Raw genomic sequence first — 23,175 nt, forward strand, 5'->3', positions numbered from 1 at the left:
CATAACAGGGTTTAAACATATTGTAAGTTAGCTCCACAACAAACTGAGATTCCTCAGGACCAAACCCGAGAAAGGCATTTGTGTTCTTCTCTTCCAGAATATCTCTCTTCCTCAAAAGCTTCATCCCAAAACCTTCAGTATAAAACCTGTAAACATCAAATAAAACACCATTTAGCAATAAATTCATCACAACTAGCACATATTTGACATACTTTCTTCCAATTAAATAATAAACCACATACTTGATAGTGCGAACAAGGTCACCAACACGAGACATAATATTTAAGAACCCGTGTTTATCCTTTTTAGGCCATTCCAATAACTCGCTACTCGGAACAACACGCGTAGCTTCAGATTCAGCCATAATTCCTCTGCGTAAAATAACAACTGGGTTTCAGTTAAATGGCATAATTATAAACATAGATATACACACGGAAACAAAATAAAAATTAATTATTTCAGCAAACAAACAAAACTGCACTAAATTGAAATAAACATGGATTAAAAATCATAAGTGGTATTGCTACTACAAGGATAGATGAGAGTATAACACATGAAAGTATTAAATATAAGTGATAAAAAAATAATTACATACTATAAATGAGAAATACAAAGCCCTAAAATGAGATCAAGTGATAATCGAAACACAAAACAACGAAACTAAATATGGGATTGCGATAATTCAATTATTTGTGTGTACATAAGTATAGATACACAGAACCGAATTGGGGAGAGATAGAGAGAGAGAGAGACTACTTACTATGAGAGTGAAGTGTGAACGAATATGATGCTCCTTCGACCCCCAATTTCAATTAAAAACCCCGATTTCAATTAAAAACCATAGCTCGTATCTGTAAGATTTTACTAATATAAAACCCTAGCTAATCTAATCATCAACCTATGAGGTAGTACTTTAGGATGATTCGGTTCAATTGAAAGCAGAGAGAGAGTCTGTGAGTGGCGACCGAGAGAGTGACATTTAGAGTGTGAGAGAGCGACTTTGAGAGAGAGATGTTACATAGGATTATGAATTTTTGAACAAAAACTGCCGCTTGTCCAAAAAATTTGAGCCTGCTTTAGCCCGCCTGATGGAGAGCCCAATGACATCCCAAATAACTGCTGTCTAATTTCACTTTTTTTATTTTTTAATAAATTTTAATTTTCAATAGTGTTCAAATTTTTTATTAAAAAAAATTATCAGTTATTAATTAGTACAGTTTACAAAATTAAAAAAAAAATTCTCAATCATAGATAATATTAATATTATAACTTAATTATATTATCAAAATTTATTAATATTAAATTCAAATAATTATATGTATTTAATTATTCGTAAAATGTTACTTTTTAATCCATGAACACCCTATTGTAACATAAGTTTCCACATGTTATTCGTATGTAACATTTTGAAACTATAATAACATGTTATAAAGGCTATAGTAACATCAAAAATACTACGGTGCGGTAGGCTAAGATGAGCATATCTAAGGTAACATAATTTTTTAACACACATTATTAAACCATTGCGATAGGCCATCTTTGGCATAGTGGAAGTAGACGCCTCATGCTCAATAGCCATAGAAATCTCTCCTCGTTCAATCCCGTCTACCAAAGTTCCGGTGTAATGAAACAAGGATGAAGCTGAAAAAGGAGTCGTTGAGAAAAGTGAAGTGGTAAAAAGCCCCATCTTGCGGTTAAAATCTGTGAACAGATGGAAATATGTAGGCGAATCGTCGTCCAACTGCGATAAGAACAAGGAAAAATGTTAGGACGCGTCACAACACCAATAAAAATAAAAGTATATTTTGGAGGAGCTAAGACACGCCATAATGAAAAGGAAGAAAGACGTAAACTAGAAGTTCCAAGGTGCCTCGGGCACCCCCCGTAGTACGCGAAGGGCCGCAACCTGAAAGCTGCAAATCCTCGGGCGCGCCATGAACTCCACGAAGGCGGTGACCCAAGCGACATTGAAAGCTTCAGACGCAACCTATTTAAAAAAAATCAAAAAGCCGCAACCTGGGAGCTTCAAGACTGTGACGCATCTCCGGCGCGCCCCGTATCGGGAAAGGGGGTCGTGACCCGAGAGCCCCCATGGCGTGCCTCGAGCGCGCCTCAGTGTGTGTGGCTACAAATTTTTATGACCTAAAGTTTATGATTCAAGCTACTAACACAATTTTAATTCAAATTGGTGCATCTACAAAAATCAACAAGTTATGTATACAACCTATACATATACATACAAAACATGGCATAAACATGGAAGTTGAAAAAGCTCAAATTTCTTTTATCTAGTAGCATACATGAAAGAAATTTAAAAGAGAGACATGAAAGAGTACCTTGGAAGATGGAGGATGAGTGGGTTGAAGGTAAAACAAAGGTGTAGCCAAGAACAAGTTAATCCAAGATTCTTGAGATTTTTGGAGGAAAGGAGTTTATGCCCTTTATATTGGGTATTTTGGAAGATGGGAGTTAAGAGTGAAATGAAGAGCAAGATGTATTAAATGAAAGAAAAGTTTAGAATTTTTGAAATTTGAACCCCCAGAATAGACTTTAGGGAGTAGGGGGCACCCTGAATGCGCTCAGAAGGAGGAGAATATTTGCGAAAAATATTTGCGGAAAATGTCTGCGGAGGATCTTTGTGGAAAATTTTTAGAGAATTTGTGAAAGCACTTGATACGAGGACTCGGTAGAAGATTTTTATGATGAAGATTATCAACTAAAATATTCCTTAATGGAAAAAAGAATTATCGCGTACGGAAAGGAGTTTATTAGCAAAAGATGAAGTGACGATATTATGGATGACAAAAATCACGGAAGGACGTAGGAAGTAGAAGAAGATTTTCCACTTTATTTTTAACAAACTAGAAAATCGGGGGGTAGTTCTTATACCACAAAATTATCATGGATATTTTATCGGTCTTTTAGAAAATAGGTCGGATCGCTCCGCGGAAGAGGACGAATGAGCACCTGAGCCTAGGGCCCTCCCTTTACGGAAAACACTTACAACTAGGACGCTCCCTTCAAAGATTACGCTTACGACTAGGGCACTCCTTATATGGGAGTCACTTATGACGATTATTGATGAGCAGAAGTTACGACGACGATTGGTAAAGTTTTATGCGGAGGTTTACGATTACCATTATGACGGAGGATTACGACGAATGGGGTGGAGGAAGTGTACGATGACTGCAACGACAACGGTACCACGACGATCGTTATAGTAGGAGACGACGACAAAGAACAAGTACTGATAGGGAACATATAGAATATGATCTAAAGATAAGGGAGAAAGAGTGAAGCAATTAATAATTGAAGGACGACCTGAATTCCGGGCAAATGTCCCCGGATCCTTATAAGGCACACCCCATGCTATATGGCCGCACGGGTGGCTGCTCCGCAATACTAGTGAGATGACAAGGAAGAATGAGTGATGAGGTTGCTCCCACAACTAAACTGGGAAATGAATAAAGCATAAGAATCGTACAAGAAAAGGAGTCCCCAAAGGGCCTCTCCATACTTAGAGCGCACCCTAGAGATTGAGGAGAACTCCGGAAGGCTCTCGTGAAGGAAAGGGCCCTCGGGGAGCCCTTTATCCCGGAAAATATGTCGAATGTGTCGTTCTGTAATCTTGCGGGTTATCCTCATATGGGAACGGTTGTAAACATCTAGTGTGCTTTGGGAGCCCTGTCTCCGTATTCGGCGCGTCATCCTCGATAGGAGACGCTGGGGTTATCTCGCACTTTACACTTTTACGCTTGAGATCTCTTGTCTTGTAGTCTGGTGGGTTATCCTCATCGCGGGGCAAGGATGCACTTTGGTATTTGCGGTAAGTCATGGCTATACCCACATTTACGATCGACGGAAGTAGCGGTAGCGGATATGGATATTCTTCAGCTGGGGAGTTTTCTTGTCCGTAAAGTCCCAAATTCATAACGAACCTTGGGCCTTTGTGACTAGGACGCATCGTCGGGCACTCCTAAAGAAAATCAGTGTTCGAGTTATAATAGGAAGTTGGTTCGACAACTCCTATTGGGCCACGGAATGAGAAGCCAAGTCCATCTAGGTTTCTTGTTCTCCAAGAACTACGTCTGGCTTGATCCTCTATAAAAGGAGGTACGTAGGCACATTGTGAGGGCACGTGTTTGAGAGCTCTGAGAAGGCAAATATAAAACCTAGCAATCTTAGCCATTTTTTAAGTACAAAACAACGCATTCCGGTGATTTCTCCGATCACCGACTACCGCAGCAGATCTTGATTTCGACCGCGCAGCTCAAATTTTTGTTAACCAAATTCCTCCGTTAACAACGAGTTTATAAACTAAGTTGTTTGCGATTAAAAATTTATGAACAATGTTCATTAGTTATTCGTTTAATGTTGGTCCATGGGTTGTTCATAATGAGTCGATACACAAGCAAAATTTTTAACTCGATAAAATTTCAGCTAGATTTCAGGTTCGACATTTTTTTAACGAATTAACACATAAGAGTTCAGCTAGATTCGACTCCTTTACAACCGCAAATATTTAGGTCATTATCTCTCAAAGGGTTATATATTTCCTTTTTATTATTTTAATATTAATCAATTAAACAAGATAATCAATTATTTTGCTTATAATAAGTTAATTATTACTTTTTTACATTTCAGGTTGAACAAAATGTCTGCATGTGGGGAGCAACTCTATTACTCTGAAACTAGGAACCACTTTTGTCACCCCCACCTCCTAATTTTTACGTATTTTTCAAATAATTAAGTTCCATTTGTTTTGACATTTTTTTAAAATGCGGTTTTATGACCAAAATTAAATCAAACTATCGTTTTTGCCGCATTTTTAATTTCCAATTCTAAAAATTGAATATCTCTCGTTCTGGTTTTATCCAAACCCGATCCTTTAATATACATAGAATAAATAGGTTTGTTCCATTGTGTTTGGATTTTGAAACCATTCACAAGTGGGTGTGAATAAAATTTGAAGTCTTAAAAGATAATATTTGCTTTATTTTGGATACAGATAATATTCATGTTTTCTCAAATACGAATGGGGGTATTTTGGACGGATTTCTAATTGTTTGAATTTTTTTATGGGCCTACTGTATTGACAATGATTTTATAATATTTTTTTACGGTTAAACTCTACTGATATTTTTGTATATGTATAAAATATTTGTACAATTATTTAAAATTTGTATGAGAGTATTATTCAATGCATATACACACACTATAAGCTAATTTATTAAATTTAAAATATATAAGTATATATTTATATAATTAAAACATTATATATCTATTTAATTCCGGATTCGAATATCCCGCATTCAGATAGGGATAAATTCTCTTTTTTTTCGAATCCGGATAATATCCGCTTTTTCTCGGATAAGAATATAAATTTTTTGAACTGATATCGGACTTTTCCATATTTTTTATGGCCTTATGTTTACTTAGCTTTTTAATGAAAATAGAGAGGAGAAATAATGTAGGAAGCGATTCGATCATTTGAATACTGCAGCTCATTGTGAAGAAATCTCTTTAGCTCTACAAGAGATTGCATTATTGCAAACGACATATTCTGTTGGTAAGTTAAGAAAATCTGTTGGTAAAAGAGATTACTAACTGAATACCCGTTGAACTCGAGTGTCAAGGAAACAGTGTTGGTTAGTACCTTACTGACCGATTTAGTGTCTGTAGCTAAGTTTAGTAAGGGAATAGTAACAAACTAGTAACATCTTACAAAGTAATCAAAAAACATCACCTTGCCAACAAAATATTTGGTTGATAATTCTAACAAAAACTCTTAACGGAAAATACATTGTAAAATTTAGTGACAATAAACTATCGAAATTTTGACAAGAAAGCATCCTAAATTAGGTCGTAATTTTTTCACCAGAAAACGTGGTGAGACGTTACTAATAATGAGAATTGTTAATATGATATGCGTGCAATATCTTAGATATCAACAGCTCTCTAAATATCCAACTCCGTTTATAATCACAACTCACAAACAACGCAAAATGAAATATACAAAAAGTTTCTAAATTTCTTAATTGATCAAATGTAACCATACAACCATAATTCCACTAAAAATAATAGTACATATAACTCTCACATTACATTCCATAAAAATTTAGGACTTCAATAAAAGTTGTTCATATTTAATATAGAACTGGTTCAGTGTCAAGTATTTCCAACATTTATAGTCTTGTACAACCTATGTATTTTTAATCCAAAGAATTACTCTAAATATATCATACTAGTTGTCGAATGAGAGACACACATATATGGTAAAATTTTACAACATATTAGTAACAAAAATTTTCAATGACCGATTTAGAATTGAATATATATCAATCGATGAATAACCGAATAGAAGCTCAACCGATTTGACAATGTCATTAGTATTATGTTGGCAAGGCCTTTAGCAAATTATTGCTATTCTGTTAGTAGTGTGTAGTGAAATATATATATTTAGGCAATCCATTAGTATTTCTGTTATAATTTTTGGTTTCTCAACGGAAACTTTTATGGGCAACATTTCATTAGTGATCCATTGCGAAACCGATGATGTTGTGTAGGCTTTTCAAAAGTTTGCAATTAATCGTCAATCCGTTAATAATTGTTAACGGATAGATTTTCGTTGGTAAATGAAAAAATGGCTTCTATGAAAAGTATAAATATGCTAGAAATTTCGCAAGTGAAGTGATATTATGTTTTACAAGCTACGCGGCAAGCGTCAAACCTTGCATGACAAGGACTTGAAAGTAAAACACCAAAAATTGTTTGATACCAAGTCAAAAAGGATGATATTTGAAAGTACTAATGACTTCAACCCCACAAAAACAACAATACATCCGAAAAGTCTCGAGCTAAGAACTAATACATGAAAATTGTGGACGAGACAATAAATCATCTCCAATAAAATCTACACCACACATAATATTGGCTGTTTGGTGATATATTCATTTTTTTTAAAGAACGTGGAATAAGAATTAATGCAGCACACACACACACACTACAGCCGTTATACATAATATTGGTAGAGCATCTGAATAATTTAACTTTACTTACCTATATCAAGTTCTAGAAAATTACTGAAGAATATTTACCAACAACATGATGAAAACTTTAGTCAATATATTATGGCCACTATAAAGTTCAGCAAGTTCGCATGGCTACGAATGAAATGCACAAAGATCCTCCGTTTCTATGACTTGTCAATAAAAGAATATAAACAAGGAGGAGCATGCAACATTGCTTGACAGTCGCAACCGTGCTTCTTTTTCTTAAGAACTTAAATGGTCCGATGCTTAGGTGACCTTCAAGCAATCACCACCTCCCCATGCAACTCCCAGGGAAACAAGCAATGGAGATGTTCTAAATGGCACCTTGAACAAAGTTTAAAGAGAACTACAAGTAGCTTGTAAGAGGGCTACGTATACTTGATTCTTCATATTTCTGTGGTGAAATGTCTAGATCAACCTAAATTACCACAGCTGCTTTACATTGAAGCCCCTCCGGCCTCCAAGATTTTGTAAGGTTCAAACGGGGTAATATGTCGTCTTTCTAAGCAACTGCTAGCATTTTCATAATTCACAACTGCAAAAGTTGTGAGGCATCAACAGTCCTTTCTTGCACATCCTCATGTGAGCTATATGTAAAACTAAGAAACAATGCCACACCTTGGATTCGCCAATCCTCATGAAACTAAGAAACTAAATCGTAATCTCATTAGGCCCTGCTCTTTATTTATTGAATACCTCCAAATGGTGAAAACATGCATCTATTCCATTGTTGTTTGAGCAAAAAGAGAACATAACAATTTAAATATATTGGTGGAAATATTAATTAATAGTTTATCTTTAATATTATTGAGGTCAATAAAACTAGAATCATTATCAATAATTGGACAGTTCAATGCACATAAGATCAATAAGTTCTCCGGGGTTGAAAGCAAACTAGACATAGCATCAGATGATATCAATTCGTGAAACATGTATGTAACATTATAGCATTTGAGTATGTTTCTACATTTGATATGTCTAGATGTTTCATGAACTGATATCGTCCTGATGCTTTGTCTAGATTTCTTTCAACCTCAGAGAAATTATTGATCTGATGTGCATTGAATAGCCGAGTTATTGATAATGATCCTAGTTTTGTTGACCTCAAGAATATATTTAAGGTAAACTGTTAATTACTCTTTCCACCAATATATATAAAGGGGTATGTTCTCTTTTTGCTGAAACAACAATGGAAGAGAGGAATATTTTCATCAGCTGGAGGAATTCAAAAATTAAAAATAAGGGCCAAAATGAGATTATGATTTGGTTGGAATAATACTCTGATATTCGCTTTTGCGGTTTGCTGTAAGGGATCCGACACATTTGAATAATTATTGGTTCAGCCAAGGTGTGACATTGGTGCTTAGTTTTACACAAGGCTTACGGGAGGGATGTGCAAGAAAGGGCTCTTGATGCCCTCTCAACTTATGCGGCTGTAAATTATGAAAATACTAATATTGATTCTGCACTTGCTGAACCTTACAAGATCTTGGAGGCAGGGGGTTCAGTGTAAGGCAACAATGGTAATTTAGGTATCTTGATTCTTCATATCCTAATGGAGCAAGCTATTGTATAAAGCAGTAAGAACTCCAATTATTGAGAACATAATTTCGAAATTAAGTGTCAGTTGCACATGCTTTTGTTGAAGATTCTCTAATACACCTCTGCCTATACTAAATTCAAACATGCATCTCATGCAATTGGATGTTGAGAGTCCTGTAATCATCTACAAGACTACATCTTACTTGCTAATATTCTCTTAAACAACAAATCCTTTTCAAGAAATTAATTATAAATAATCATTAGTTCCCACACTGTATGCTCTATTCCCATCAAAAAAACCATAATCTGGCGGAGATATAACATTAAAAATAGTGGATACATGCACAGTGTCCCCTACAAAAACAAGGGAAATTTTGCATTGAGTTATAGAGAAGCATAAGTCAGTCAAGTTCTGGTAGTTGACTTTAATTAGAATACTAAAGCTTAACACCAACAGTAAAAACTGCAACAGATGCTTGAAAATGCAAGAGGCTCATTAACAGGAACAGTAACTTAAAAGTGTTTTCTTTTGAAGATTGAAAAGGCTTCTGTAAATCAGTTTTAAGGAATAGTGAACTATGACAGATGAGATTGAACGTGTATTGAAGGGTCTGATCCTTGACACCTGCGAATAACTAGTTTAGCCCAAAGATTTAAAACCCTTGCTTAGTAACTAAATTTACCAAGTCCACAAGTTACACAATCAAGTGTCAATACTGTCATCATTCATAGAAGCAAACCAAGGAATTGAAACTATTATCAAATTCTAATTAGATAAAAAAATTATCTGAATGCTCTCCGAGTCGAATGTAAGAATCTTGGCATTACCAAGTCCAAGAAGCATACTTGCAAACTGCAGATAATTTTATTTTCCCATCTTTATATAAGATTTCAACACAATGCCACAACTCTATACATAAATTCTTCTACTCGGGAACTCCAAATGTAAAGGAAAAGATACCAACATAACTGAAATTGGAAAGCTTTGGTGCCAAAACCACAATACTATGGGGAATCATAAAGTAGGCTAAAATTTTCAAGTTCACCAACCAAGGATAAGAAATACTTGAATCTAGTAAAGGGGCACTAGATATACTTGAATCTCCAGGCACCGGAGATTCTCTTTATGGAACCTTGGAGATTTAAAGAGAAAAGCACATTTTTTTCTAAAAAATTATTTTTATTACCCTGATATCTATAGATCTACCACTTTATAGTGCATCGTATTTATAACAAAAACAAAATAAATGATAACAAACAGGTTAAATACCTGAGGCAATTTCGGGACTGTGGTAGATCTTACAAAGCCACCAAGGAAGTAGATTCTGAGAGCAATAGGTATACTTAATTCTTCTTATCCCCATGGTGAAATGTCTAGATCAACCTAAGAGCACTAGATAAACCGAAATTACCACAGCTGCATTACACTAAAGCCCCTGCCTTCAAGATTTTGTAAGATTCAAAAAGGATAATCTGCCGCTTTTCTAAGCAAGTTCTTCGGCGAATGCAGAATCAGTACTAGCATTTTTATAATTCACAACTGGAAAAGTTGAAAGGGCATCAACAGCCCTTTCTTGCACATCCTCTTGTGAGCTTTGTGTAAAACTAAGCAACAATACAACACCTTGGACGCACCAATAATTTTTCAAATATGTCGGATCCCTTACGGCAAACCGCGGAATAGAATCTGGGAGGATATATTTCCACCAAATCATAATCTCATTTAGGCCCTGCTCTTTAAATTTTGAATTCCACCGGCTGGTGAAAACGTTCATCTGTTCCATTGTTGTTTCAGCAAAAAGAAAATATAACCCTTTAAATATTTTGGTGGAAAGAGTAATTAGCACTTTATCTTTAAAATTCTTGAGGACAACAAAACTTGGATCATTATCAATAACTGGGAAATTCAATGTGCATAAAATCAATAAGTTCTCCGGGGTTGAAAGGAATCTAGACGTAGCATAAGGGATGATATCAATTTGTGAAACATTATAGTACTTGAGTATGTTGTCACATTTGAAATGTTTAGATGTTTCATGAACTGATATCATCCTGAAGCTTTGTCTAGATTGCTTTCAACCTCGGAGAACTTATTGATCTTATGCGCATTAAATGGCCCAACTATTGACAACGATCCTAATTTTGTTGACCTCGAGAACATTAAAGGTAAATGGTTACTTACTCTTTCCACCAATATACTTAAAAGGGTATGTTCTGTTTTTGCTGAAACAACAATGGAAGATTGGAATGTTTTCACAAACGGGAGGAATTTAGAAATTAAAGAGCAGGGCCCGAGTGAGATTATGATTTGGTTGGAATGGAGCCTCACATATTCTCTTTTGCGGTGTGCTGTAAGGATCCTACAGGGTTGAATAATTATTGTTTCATCCAAGGTGTGACATTGTTGCTTAGTTTTACACGAAGCTCAAGGGAGGATGTGCAAGAAAGGGCTCTTGATGCCCTTTCAACTTTTGCAGTTGTGAATTATGAAAATGCTAGCATTCATTTTGCACTTTCTGAAGCAACAATGGAAAATTAGCTGTTTTGATTCTTCATATCCCCGTGGATGGAGGACTCGACAAAAAGGAGCAAGCTATAAAGCTGTAAAAATTGTGATTGAGATCATAATTCGAAATTTACTGTATGCTTTTGTTAAAGACTCCCATATACATCTCTACCTATACTAATTTCAAACCTTGCATCTAATGCAATTGGATGCTGAAAGTCCTATCATCATTAACAAGACTACATCTAACTTAATACGATTCTGTTAAACAACAAATCCTTTCAAGAAATTAACAATAAATACCAATAGTTCCCACACTGTATGCCCGCTTCGCCAACAAAAAACCATAATCAGGAAGAGATATACCCATTAAAAATAGAGGATACTAGAGGCTATGTTGCATTGAGTTATGGAGAAGCATAAGAGAATACTAGAGGCTATGTTGTGACAATGGTGGTTCTAGGAGAGGCTATGTTGTGACAATGGTGGTTCTAGGCGAGCCACCAAATCAGTCAACTTCTAGTAGTTGATTTTAACTGGAATACTAAAGCTAAGCACCAAAAGTGAAAACTGCAAGTGATGCTTAAAAATGCAAGAGGCATATTAACAGAAATAGTAACTTTAAAGTCTTATTTTTTGAAGATTAAAAAATTCTTCTGTATATCAATTTGAAGGAATAGCGAACTATGACAGATCAAATTAAATGTGCATTGAAAGGTCTGATCCTTATCACATATGAATAACTAGTTTTACCTAAAGATTTAAAACCCTTGCTTAGTAACTAAATTTACCAAGTCCACAAGTTCCACAATCAAGTGTCAATACTATCATCAGTCATACAAGCAAACCAAAGGAACTGAAACTATTATCAAATTTTAATTAGATAGAAATTTTAGCTGAATGCTCTCCGAGTCAAACGAATGAACCTTGGCATTAAAAAGTCCTACAAGCATACTTGTAAACTGCCGATTTTTTGCTATCTTTATACAAGATTTCAAAACAATACAGTAACTTTATACGTACATTCTTCTATCAGGTAATCCAAGCGTAATGGAAAAGATACCAATTTAACTGAAATTGGAAAGCTTTGGTGCCAAAACCACAATACTATGGGGAATATAACAGTAGGTTGAAATTTTCATGTTCACCAACCGAGGACAAGAAATGATATGATCTTAAAAACACTAATGTTTGATTTTGTAGATTGAGAAGTGTGGGGTCATGTCACTCATATTATTGAGAAGTATTACGTCACGGAGATATAGACTTAACAGAGATGGGAAATACCATTTTATTTTGGGCAGTTTACAGTCATATAAATGAAGAGTTTTTAAATTTTAAAAACTAAAAGAAAATGGAGAGATTAAAAACTGTAGGACTTTCAGTGGAGAGTTTTTATGGTAGGTAAAACCCAAATATCTGATTCCGATGCACATACTTCAAGTTGTACTGCTAATACTAATTTCTTGAATGATTTAGAGCTGAAGGTCGTTAACTTATAAGGATTATGACCACATAAGAGATATAAATGTTAGCATTAAATATTCTGCGAGATAGCATACTTAAGAAACTTTTCAACTAAACGCATATGAGGTTTATTTCTCAATATATATAACATCATCTTCTAGTTATGGGATTGATGGTTTCGGTTAGACAAAAAATGGCGAAAAAAATTATGATTATTGCCGATGCCAAACCAATTAAAACTGAGAAAAGGGAGTGATCTATATACCTCCATCGTTGCGAGAGAATACCAGTTTGAACTGCTTCTTTTGACAAGTGACACGATTTCATGAATTAGTTCATCCGGTAACCTGCTGATTTTTTCTTGTTCGCCTTCAAGAATCCTAACTTTTTTCATCGCCGGGAACCCACTTAAGTAATCAAATCCACCTATGTTTCCAATTTCCCCTATCCCTAATTATCGCTCACTCAGGTTTCCCCTATTTTGAAGGCCCAAGTACTTTCTGACTATGTCCCAACTCACAACCTTTATATATTAGCCCTATTTTATAATAATCTTACAAAATTGCGCATTTTAATTGAGGCAAAAAATGACCGGCTAAACAAAATACGCATTTAGCAAATAAGTATCACAAGTCCTAGAAGCATACTTGTAAACTGCGGATAACTTTTTTTTCCTATATTTATACAAGGTTTCAAAAAAATGACGTAACTTATACGTACATACTTCTATGAGGAACTCCAAACGTAATGGAAAAGATACCAATATAACTGAAATTGTAATGTTTTGGTTCCAAAACGACAATACTACGGGGAATATAACAGTAGGTTGAACTTTTCAAGTTCACCACCGAGGACAAGAAATGATATGATCTTAAAAATTCTAATGTGAGATTTTGTAGATTGAGAAGTGTGGGGTAATGTCACTCATATTATCGAGAAGTATTACATCACGGAGATATAGACGTAATGGAGCTGGAAAATCCCAATTTATTTTGGGCAATACAGTCAGATAAATGAAGTGTTGTTAAATTTAAAAAACTAAAAGAGAATGGAGAGATTAATAAATCCCAATCATAAATACTATGAGTTTAAAAGACAGGTAAGCATGCTAAACAAAAATCAGATAACTTATGGGCATTAAAACCGTAGGACTTTCAGTGGAGAGTGGTTAAGGAAGGTAAAGCCCAAATATCTGATTCCGGTGCACATACTTCAAGATGTACAACGATTCAGAGCTGAAGGTGCTTAACTTATAAGGTTTATGAGCACATAAGAGATATAAATGTAAGCATTAAATATTCTGCCAGATTGCAAACTTAAGACACTTTTGAACTAAACGCAGCGGAGGTTTATTTCTCAATATATATAACTTCAATTTCAAGATATGGGATTTATGGTTTGGGTTAGACAAAACATGAAGAACGAACTTATGATTATTGCCATTGCCAAACCAATTAAAACTGAGAAAAGGGAGTGATCTCTATACCTCCATCGTTGCGAGAGAATGCCTATTTAAACTGCTTCTTTCGCATCGACAAGTGACATGATTTTGTGAATTAGTTTATCTGGTAACCTGCTAATTATGTCTTGTTCGTCCAAGAATCCCAACTTTTTTCATCGCCGGAAACCCCATTAAGTAATTAAATCCGCCTCGGTTTCCAATTTTCCCTAACCTTAATAAGCGGTCACTCAAGTTTGCAGTTACTAACTATGTCCTGACTCCAAACCTTTATATATTATCCCTATTTCATAATAATCTCACAAAATTGCATATTTTTAATTGAGGAAAAAAATCACCGTATAGACAAAATTCGCATTTAGCAAATAAGTATCGCATTAAAAAATTGTATGATACACAACTTAATTATCACGTCAATTCGCATTTGCAAGTTCTCGCCTGATCTTTGTTTCTATTCAAGTATGATACATTCCTTACTACATCCATTTTTTTAGAATTCTTATCATGTCAATTTTGCACTAACTCATTTTTTCTAAATCTTCCCTTCAATTCCAGTTAATTTCCTATAATTTTATCCATCCCATTCCATTCACATCTACCAAACGGAAAATAAGTTTTGAAAAGAATAATGGACTCAAAAAATTACTTGACATGATTTCTGGAGAATCGTGGTTCTGAGGGTAATCCTGAGTATGACGAACAAGAGTTGCACCTCGGTCCCCAACACTTAAGGTCCTAAATTCTCATAGTCCTTTTTTATATGAATATAAAATATTCTGTGTATGTATAATTTAGGCCCCAAAAATGATTTTTCCAAAGGCCCAATTAACTTCAAGGCCGCCCCTGCACTACGTGGCTCTCAGAGAGTGTTCAAGTAAGTAGTTCCAAAGGGCACTAGATTTACTTGATTCTTCGCATCCCTGAGTAAGCTTCACACTATTCAATTTAGTAAATCGATAAGCAAACCAAATAAGAAAGTTTGATATTGCAGAAAGTGCCTACACAATAAACATGCAAGAATCAGAAACACACCATACATCAGTCTGCCATATGAAATTTCATTTTGATGTGCATTTCATAATGCAAAAAAAGAAATTAATAGCATGCCTATTTCTCCCATATTAATATATGAAGTATCTGATTTTTCGGGGGTAGCAAGATCACTTCAGATACAGATAATGAAAAATCTACCTTCCGAAAATATTTCCCTGCAATGTTCTTATGTTCCCATGAACAGAGAGAGGCTGGTTCCGATATTCAAGTGCATTACTTGTGGATACGATATTAAAATGATCGACCATTTTAAATAAATTGAAAGAAAATTTAAATTGACAAGTGCGGAGAATAAGCCACTCATATACTCCGAAGACTTGCATTATTGAACCATCTATACTCGTACCGATGAGGGGGGCTTGTTACACCGGAGAATTGAAAGAGAAAGATGATCTTGATAGACCCCAATAATAAGTGCAAAGATTTCTCAAGGCAAGAAAGCATGTTAGTAAATTAGAATTCATATCATATAGGCACCTAAATGGAGAGTTGTCTAAGCAGGTAAATTCTGACAATCAGACTTACCTTATTTCGATACACATTCATCAAATTTCAGTCTCAAAATGAGTTGTCTAACAAGGTAAATTCTGACAATCAGACTTACCTTATTTCGATGCACATTCATTAAATAAGGTGGATAACTTATATAGTCTAATATTTTCTAGATTAAGTGTTGGAACTCTTTACAAAACTATTTTTCTGAAAGTACTCATTAGCTCTTGTGTTCCATGCTCGCGGAGCTTGCTTCACCCCGTATAGTGCTTTCTTCAGCCGGTAGACTTTGTTTTCTCGGCCTTTCTGAACATATCTGGGAGGCTGCTTAATAGAGACTTCTTCTACAAGATAAATATTCATGACATCTATCTGAAATATCTTCCACTGATTCTGAGCTGCTATTGCTGTTACAAGTCATATGGTATCAACTCTTACAACTGGAGAGAATATCTGGTCATATGGTATCATCAGTTAAACAAAATAGAGAATATCTGTTACAAGTCATATGGTATCATCAATTAAACAAAATAGAGAATAATCAAAGGATGTTTGTACCAGACTTGGTGCTTCATAGATATTATCTGGACTCCGCATCTTTCTCGGTGCTCCCCCTGAACTGTGACTTTCTCCTGTCGACGGTATCGACGCAGGAGTTTGTTGAGTCAGACTTTATGGAGGAGTCAGATCATCATCTTCGTCATCTTCAATGGTAGAGTCATCACCGTCGTTATCATCTTCTATAATGAATAAACCGACAACTTTTCTTTCTTCCTCGCTTCATCTCCAGTAATCTGATTCATCGAACTCAACATCTCGAGAAATGATTAAATTTTTTATTAGAGGATTATGGAGTTTGTATGCCTTGCTCCATTTGTCATATCCGGTAAAGATGCATTTCTCGCCTTTATCATCCAGCTTCTTCCTTTTCTGATCGGGAACGTAGGCATAAACAATACACCCGAAATTCTGAAATGTCCAAGTGATGGTTTGCTTTCACTCCATGCTTCATTTGGGGTTTTATTTCTGACACTTTTTGTTGGACAGCGATTCAGCAAATAAACTGCACACAAAAACGGCTTCAGCCCAAAAAGTTCTTGGCAAGTGCTTTGCTTTCATCATGCTTCTTACCATGTCAAGAATTGTGTGGTTCTTCCTTTCTGTAACATAATTTTATTGAGGAGTATATGCCGTTGCCAACTGATGATTTATTCCATGTGCCCTACAGAAGTTTCTAAACAAGTATGATGTATACTCTCCTCCTCTGTCTGATCTGAGTATCTTCAAATGCAGGCCACTTTATTTTTCTGCTAGTACTTTGAACTCCTTGAATTTATCAAGAGCCTCCGATTTTTCTTTAATGATATACATCCAATTTTTCCTGCTAAAATCATCAATAAATGTTAGGTAATACCTATTACCTACAAGTGATTGGATATCAAATGGACTAGTTATATCTGTGTGAACAATCTTCAACGGCCTCCTGGCCCTCCATTATTTTCCAACGGGAAAACTTTGTCTATGTTATTTCCCCATGATACATGCTTCAGACAAATTTTCTGGTTCATTGATTTCTGGAAAGTCGTCCACCATCTTTGTCTTTGACAATAATTTCAAGCCAGAATATCCAAGATGACCAAATCTTAAATGTCATAACCACCAGTCATTTTTAATGACTTATTTCAAGCACTTCTGCACTTTCGTCTATATATCAAGTGTGAAAAGGCGATTCTTTGACACCTCGACATCTGCAATTAATTCTCGAACCTGATTTTTGATTATGAGAGAATTATCCTGTATCTGAATATTATACCCTTTCTCCACAAGTTGGCCAAAACTGATGATATTATTTTTCAAACCAGGTATATAATAAACATCATTTATATATTTTTTCTCATCATTCTTTGACACAATCGTAATTGTACATTTTCTTTTGACCGGAATTTTTAACGAGTCACCAAAAGTAACTTCTCCGCTGATGGTCTCGTCTACCTCTGTAAATAAATCTTTATGGCCAGTCATATGATTGATGGCTCCTGAGTCAAGATACCAAACATTCTTCTTGCTCTCCTCGTTTACTTTATAAGTGAGGAACATAGCAGTGCTAACGTCTTTATCTTCTTTTGTTGATGCAAAATGACTTCTTTCTTCCACTTTTGTTGTTCTACCCTCGTAACTGAAATGACCAAATTTATTACAATTATAACATTGAAATTGAGATTTGTCACCTCGTTGAAATTTGCCTCTTCCTCGGCCTCTAAAATTCTTATCACGACCAGATGGTTAATAACCTTCAGAATTCCGGTCTCTATTGAAAAATTACCTTCCACGTCCTCGTCCACCTCGGTAGCCACCTCTCACTACACCATAGATTGGCTATAGCAACCACATTTCTAAAATTTTATCAAAAAATGTTACTATTGAGAGAACATTTACATATATTGCAAGTACTTTTAAAAGTGTTGCAAATAAAGGGCAAAAATCAGAGGGAGGTAAAAATTAGCTTCAAAATATTGGCGGGCTTCAAAATTGTTTGAGCTACAAATTTTACCGGGCTTACCAGGAATAAATTAAATAATAAAACTAAAAAAATAAAACAAAATAACACAACATTCGCTCAGACACAACAACACACCTAACACCCTACAAACACGAAAGAGGGTTTGAGGGAGACGAGGAGAGAGAAGGAAGATTCAAGCTGCAATACGAGGGGAAAACAAGATCTAATATTGATGTTTGGGAAGAAGATTTACGCTACAACAAGGTAAATATTTTCCCCAAATTGATTATATATATGTTCTTCTTTAATTGATCATATATGTATGGCCTTTTGTATTCAAACTACAATTTTAAAATCTTAATTAGTTTTTTTTTATATTCAAATCTTTTTTCTTGTTCTTCAATTACTGCTTTATTTTATTCTTAATTAGTGTTCTTAACTTTTTAATTTAATCATTCATGTTTGATTGTGGAGGATGGGGTTGAGATAGAGAATGATGGGAGTTTATTTGTGAAGCATTACCATGTGCGTTGGTTGGAATAAATGGGGATGTGATGAGTCGAGTCGCGGATAGGTACACATATTTATGTGTGAAAATGTTTGTATGCTATTTACTTTTTATGTTTAGGACTTGTAATTGTTTCTATTATATGGGTTTGTTTTGGTTTAGTTATGTATATAATAACTCGATGACAAGAACATACTTTCCTATATGCGTGGTTATTTGTTTTTCTTGTTGTGCTAATTCAGAAAGTTTTCTCTATGATTTATTGGTCATTTAATGGTGGGTTATTGCAGTTTTAGTAATTTTATTGAATATTTACATTTATAAAGGAAAGAAAATCCTACAAAACTTGAAATTCTAATTAATAATAATTGTATATGTGCCATATTGCAGAGAGGATTTTGCTAATTTTATAGGATTTGCTTTTAAAAATTTTGGTGATCGGATTATGCATTGGATGACAATTAATGAACCATACTTGTTCATATCATAAGCCTATACAGTAGATGTTTATCCACCAAGTTATTGTTCACCCCTTTTGGAAACTATTTTTTTTGTAATTTATATATGAAGCCTCTTATTGCGACACAATATAGTACTTTGTCATGTGAAGGCCACCAAACTATTATATGGACATTTTCAGGTGTTCTTATAATTTAAATCTATAGTGTCCTGGGATTATATATTTATAATTGTAAAATAAAAAGTTGTGTATTTTCAGATGATATTGCCAAACATATGGCCTTATCCTTTGGATTATATACAATAGTTGAGTTGGCTAAAGAAGTGATCAGTAGTTTGCTGACAGGAACATGAACAAAGCTACCTGATATATTTAGTAGAGGTTGGAGTAATTTGATATGGGCTGATTATGGGCCTTATTATGTGAAGGTTAGGAAAGTTTGTAAAGTTGAGCTTTGAGGCCCATTAAAGAAGATTAAGTTACTGGTATGGTTAAGTCCATTTTCAAAGATTGAACTTCTGTTGGTAATCTTTTTTTCTTTCTTGTTTAACTCACCTTATCAGTCAATTTTATTAGTATTTTATATGAGTGCTTTGAATTATTCTCTGATACGTCTAAAGAAGGTCAGTAATCTACATACATATATCTTTAAGTTTATATATTTAAGTGCTCATGGCCTCATGCCGTTTTAAGCCTTTCTGAACATATTAGTTGTTTTGTTATAAATTGACTTTTGAGATATGGTTTAGGTGGGTTGTACGTGTCCACTCAAACAGAGTACATAAAATCAGTAGTGTGTTTTGATATCATTCCAAGTTGATGGTCAAAGGGTGAGCCTTGGTTGATGGAAAATCAATCACTTGTATAGTTTTATACATTATAACCTTCATAAATTAATGGTCAAATATATCCGTAGGTGCTTCTAGTGCACTTGTTGGATTACGTGGTGCAATGTTGTCTGAACTTATCATAAATTGAACAATCTATGCTAATAAGGTACTTGACAAACAGATATTTATGATGGAATTATGAAAAAAGTGAGTTTTTATTTACAGTGATATAAAGTTCAGTGTAGTCATCATCCATATTTGTTTTTCCAGGTAGCAGGTCTTGTGACTCTGTTACTTGTAATTATCATTAATCTGGAAGTAGGAATCCTTCCAAATGTTGAAATCAATATTGTTTAAATATACTAGTTGGTGTTCCGTTGGTGTGTTACAGAATATATACTCTTGTTTGCTATTTATTAATGAATTTCTGTAGGTCTTAGTGGTTGCTGAAAAGAACGGCAAAATTGCAACTTCCAAGTATTAAAAAGTTTTATTTTTCCAGTATAAATGGTTGAGCAGAATCAACTTCCACCTGTTTATCAGAAATTTTCTACCGAGTATAATTTGTTGGACAAACTTAGTATTTTAGACTAAGTTGTGAATCATTTTGAGACTCTATATGAGTGAGACACATTATGTGTTAGTGGTGTGTATTTATTGGAACGTATTCTTCTCTTCGAGGGGATTCCAACGCATATTAACACGCTCAAAATGAGTAAAAGGTGAATGAGAACTGATATTCCAAAGTTTTACCTTTTAATATGAAAAGTGGTTTTGTACCACATCGAGAGTAGCACAAACCTATTCCTTAGTTTTTCTTATAAATACCATGTACCACATCGAAAAGAAAAACAAGTCCTTTCAAGCCTCTCTTTATAAATAGAGTCTTAGGGCACCTGTTTTATTAAGTCAATAAAATAAGAGTCATCTCTTTCATTCTTGGTCTCTTTAGTCTTAAATTTTTTCAATATTCCGGTGATAGTTCTCGGGCTCAGTTCAAGTTCGCTGAGAGTATATTCGATCTATCGATTATACTAGTATCTCGTTTTATCCTGGGAAGCAGGTCGCTAAACACGGATGGTGCGGGGCGAAACTGCTTTAAGGAGACAGTTTTCTGGACTCGAGGTTAAATCCAATCTCTGTTTGTTTTCTCAAACCCTTCTCCTAATTTAATTGTTAATTCTTATATGCTTATGTGATTTAAGAATTAGCAATGTTCTTATGAATTAGTTATATATTCAATATATATATAATAATGTCTTTATCGTACAAGATTGATAACATAATTTTGGTTCCATCCTTTCAAAAGATGTTAAGAGTACCTATGGAAGCTTTCCTACACAGAGAAGCCATTTTCCCATGGGAATTATACTGGTGCAGGACTGTAGCACAAACATACCTAGCCACCTAGGACCTTCCATTAGCTTATTCTTCACCCGTATTTGTTCAAGCACCTGAGAAAGGGATTATCGGTTTTTCCATCGATTTTCTCATGGGTGGCATCACTCCAGCCGTGTCCAAAACTGCTGCTCCTCCAATTGAGCGGTGAAACTTTTGATCCAAAACCAAGATAAATGCTTCTGATTTAGCGAAGAAGCTAAATAAAGATTACTACTATTAGTTTTGTTTATTAATTAATTTGGTGTTGTAATTTATCCTTTTGTATTGATTTACATTTTGTATTGATGTACATTCTGAATTGTATGTATGGTTATGGTGGAACAACCAATGCTTTTGAATAGTTGGTAACGGTTATAAAATGACAGTGGTGTGAGATTTGTGGAATAAAAAATGCCTGGTTTAGTTTATTTATAGTCAAAACCTACTTTTAAAAAAAAATATAATGTTGCAATTGTGTCAAAATATGTTGCCATTTACAATTACATCAGCTATAAAATATTGCAATTGGTTCAAAATTGTTACAATATTTGTCAAATTTGACCTTAAATTTCATTGCAATTAGACCCACTAATGTTTTTTTGAGGTGGTTATTTAGCTGACAAAAACAGCTATTGCAATGATTTTACCGCGTTGCAATAAAATATATTTTATTGCTATATATGGTTTATTGCAATAATGTTTTGTTGTTGCAAAATATTGCTTAAAATGTTGCAATAGGACCTCTATTGCATCACACCGGATGCAACGCCAAAATTTTACATTTTTGTTGCCATAATTTCTACTGCAACATAAATAGCCCATAAGGCAATAAATTTTTGTGGTTGCCATAACCATTTTATGGTGTAGGGTTTGAAGCCACCTTTTCCACATACAGAACTATACTAGTACCAGAATTGTCGCCAATGGATACTTTACTTTGCAACGTCTTCTCCAGATGGCTTGCATCATCATACTGGTTCATTCGCTGCTCGTGAGCTTGAACTGAACCTACGAGCTCATCAATGGAAATTGTGGACAAGTCCTTTGACTCCTCGATAGAAGAAACAACATAATCAAATTTTCTAGTCAGCGAACGGAGTAGTTTTTCCATGACCCGAACATCGTCGAGACTTTCACCATTTCTTTTCATCTCATTTGTCACGGCTTTCAAGCGCGTAACAAATTCACCAATATTTTCATAAGTCTTCATCTTTAAATTTTCGAACTCTCCGCGTAGAACCTGGAGCCGCACCTTTTTAACTTTTTCAACTCCTAAGAATGATTTTTGCAAAATCTCCCACGCTTTCTTTGTCGTTTTTGCTTCAAATATTTTTTCAAAGGTTGATTTATCAATGCCTTGAATAATTATGTACAACGCTTTTTATCTTTTTTCCGGATCTCCTTTAGCAGCGTCTTCTCGACATTTGGAAGTGCTGCTACAGCTACTGTATCAGCAGGCTTGTTGAACCCATTTTTGACAATTTTCCAATTATCGTAAGAACCGAGTAACACCTTCATTTGGATACTCCAATTCTCGTAATTTGTGGACGTCAATTTTGGAATGCTAGGTTGCACCATATATGCCATTTTTCATGAACGTAGCATTGGCTTGGATACCAGTTGTTGGAAACGTTTATGGGATTTTCTATTTCTCGAACTCCAAAGAGAGGGTGCATGTTTAATATTATTTAGATAATAAAAGACACACTTAGAAAAATATGTATATATAAGTAAAGCACACAACAAACTTTTTATTTCACATATATAAGCTACAGAATATTTTGTAATCTAGGACACAACTTTTCTTTTTATCACTTAAAGGAGCTTTTGCTCTCTATTTATAATCACCATATTTTTCACTTCAATAATAAACTACAAATTACCAGCCCTCTATTAGTAGGCTACATCTGAGGTCTGATTACTTCA

At 34.7% G+C, this 23,175-nt stretch overlaps 1 protein-coding gene across 1 annotated transcript; it reads right to left on the reverse strand.

The window, feature by feature from the left end:
- Positions 1 to 15,745: 15,745 nt before the first annotated feature.
- Positions 15,746 to 22,836, reverse strand: LOC141710582 (uncharacterized). The gene is made up of 5 exons (XM_074513153.1): positions 22,623 to 22,836; positions 22,130 to 22,569; positions 17,895 to 17,947; positions 17,530 to 17,747; positions 15,746 to 15,978 (listed from the first exon to the last, which is right to left on the reverse strand). Exons 1-5 carry the CDS (start codon positions 22,834 to 22,836, stop codon positions 15,746 to 15,748), a joined length of 1,158 nt encoding a protein of 385 aa, XP_074369254.1.
- Positions 22,837 to 23,175: the final 339 nt, after the last annotated feature.

The sequence above is a fragment of the Apium graveolens genome, chromosome 1, assembly GCF_009905375.1.
Source record: "Apium graveolens cultivar Ventura chromosome 1, ASM990537v1, whole genome shotgun sequence".
NCBI lineage: Eukaryota > Viridiplantae > Streptophyta > Magnoliopsida > Apiales > Apiaceae > Apium > Apium graveolens.

Bases quoted from the DNA above. Each gene is read 5' to 3' on its own strand.
- LOC141710582 (XM_074513153.1), bottom strand. From the start codon at position 22,836: ATGGCATATATGGTGCAACCTAGCATTCCAAAATTGACGTCCACAAAT. The intron at 17,948-22,129 runs GTGGCTTCAAAC...TGGTTGCTATAG, and splicing joins TAGTTCTGTATGTGGAAAAG to CCAATCTATGGTGTAGTGAG. The intron at 17,748-17,894 runs GTAATTTTTCAA...TGGTCATTTCAG, and splicing joins GGTGGACGAGGACGTGGAAG to TTACGAGGGTAGAACAACAA.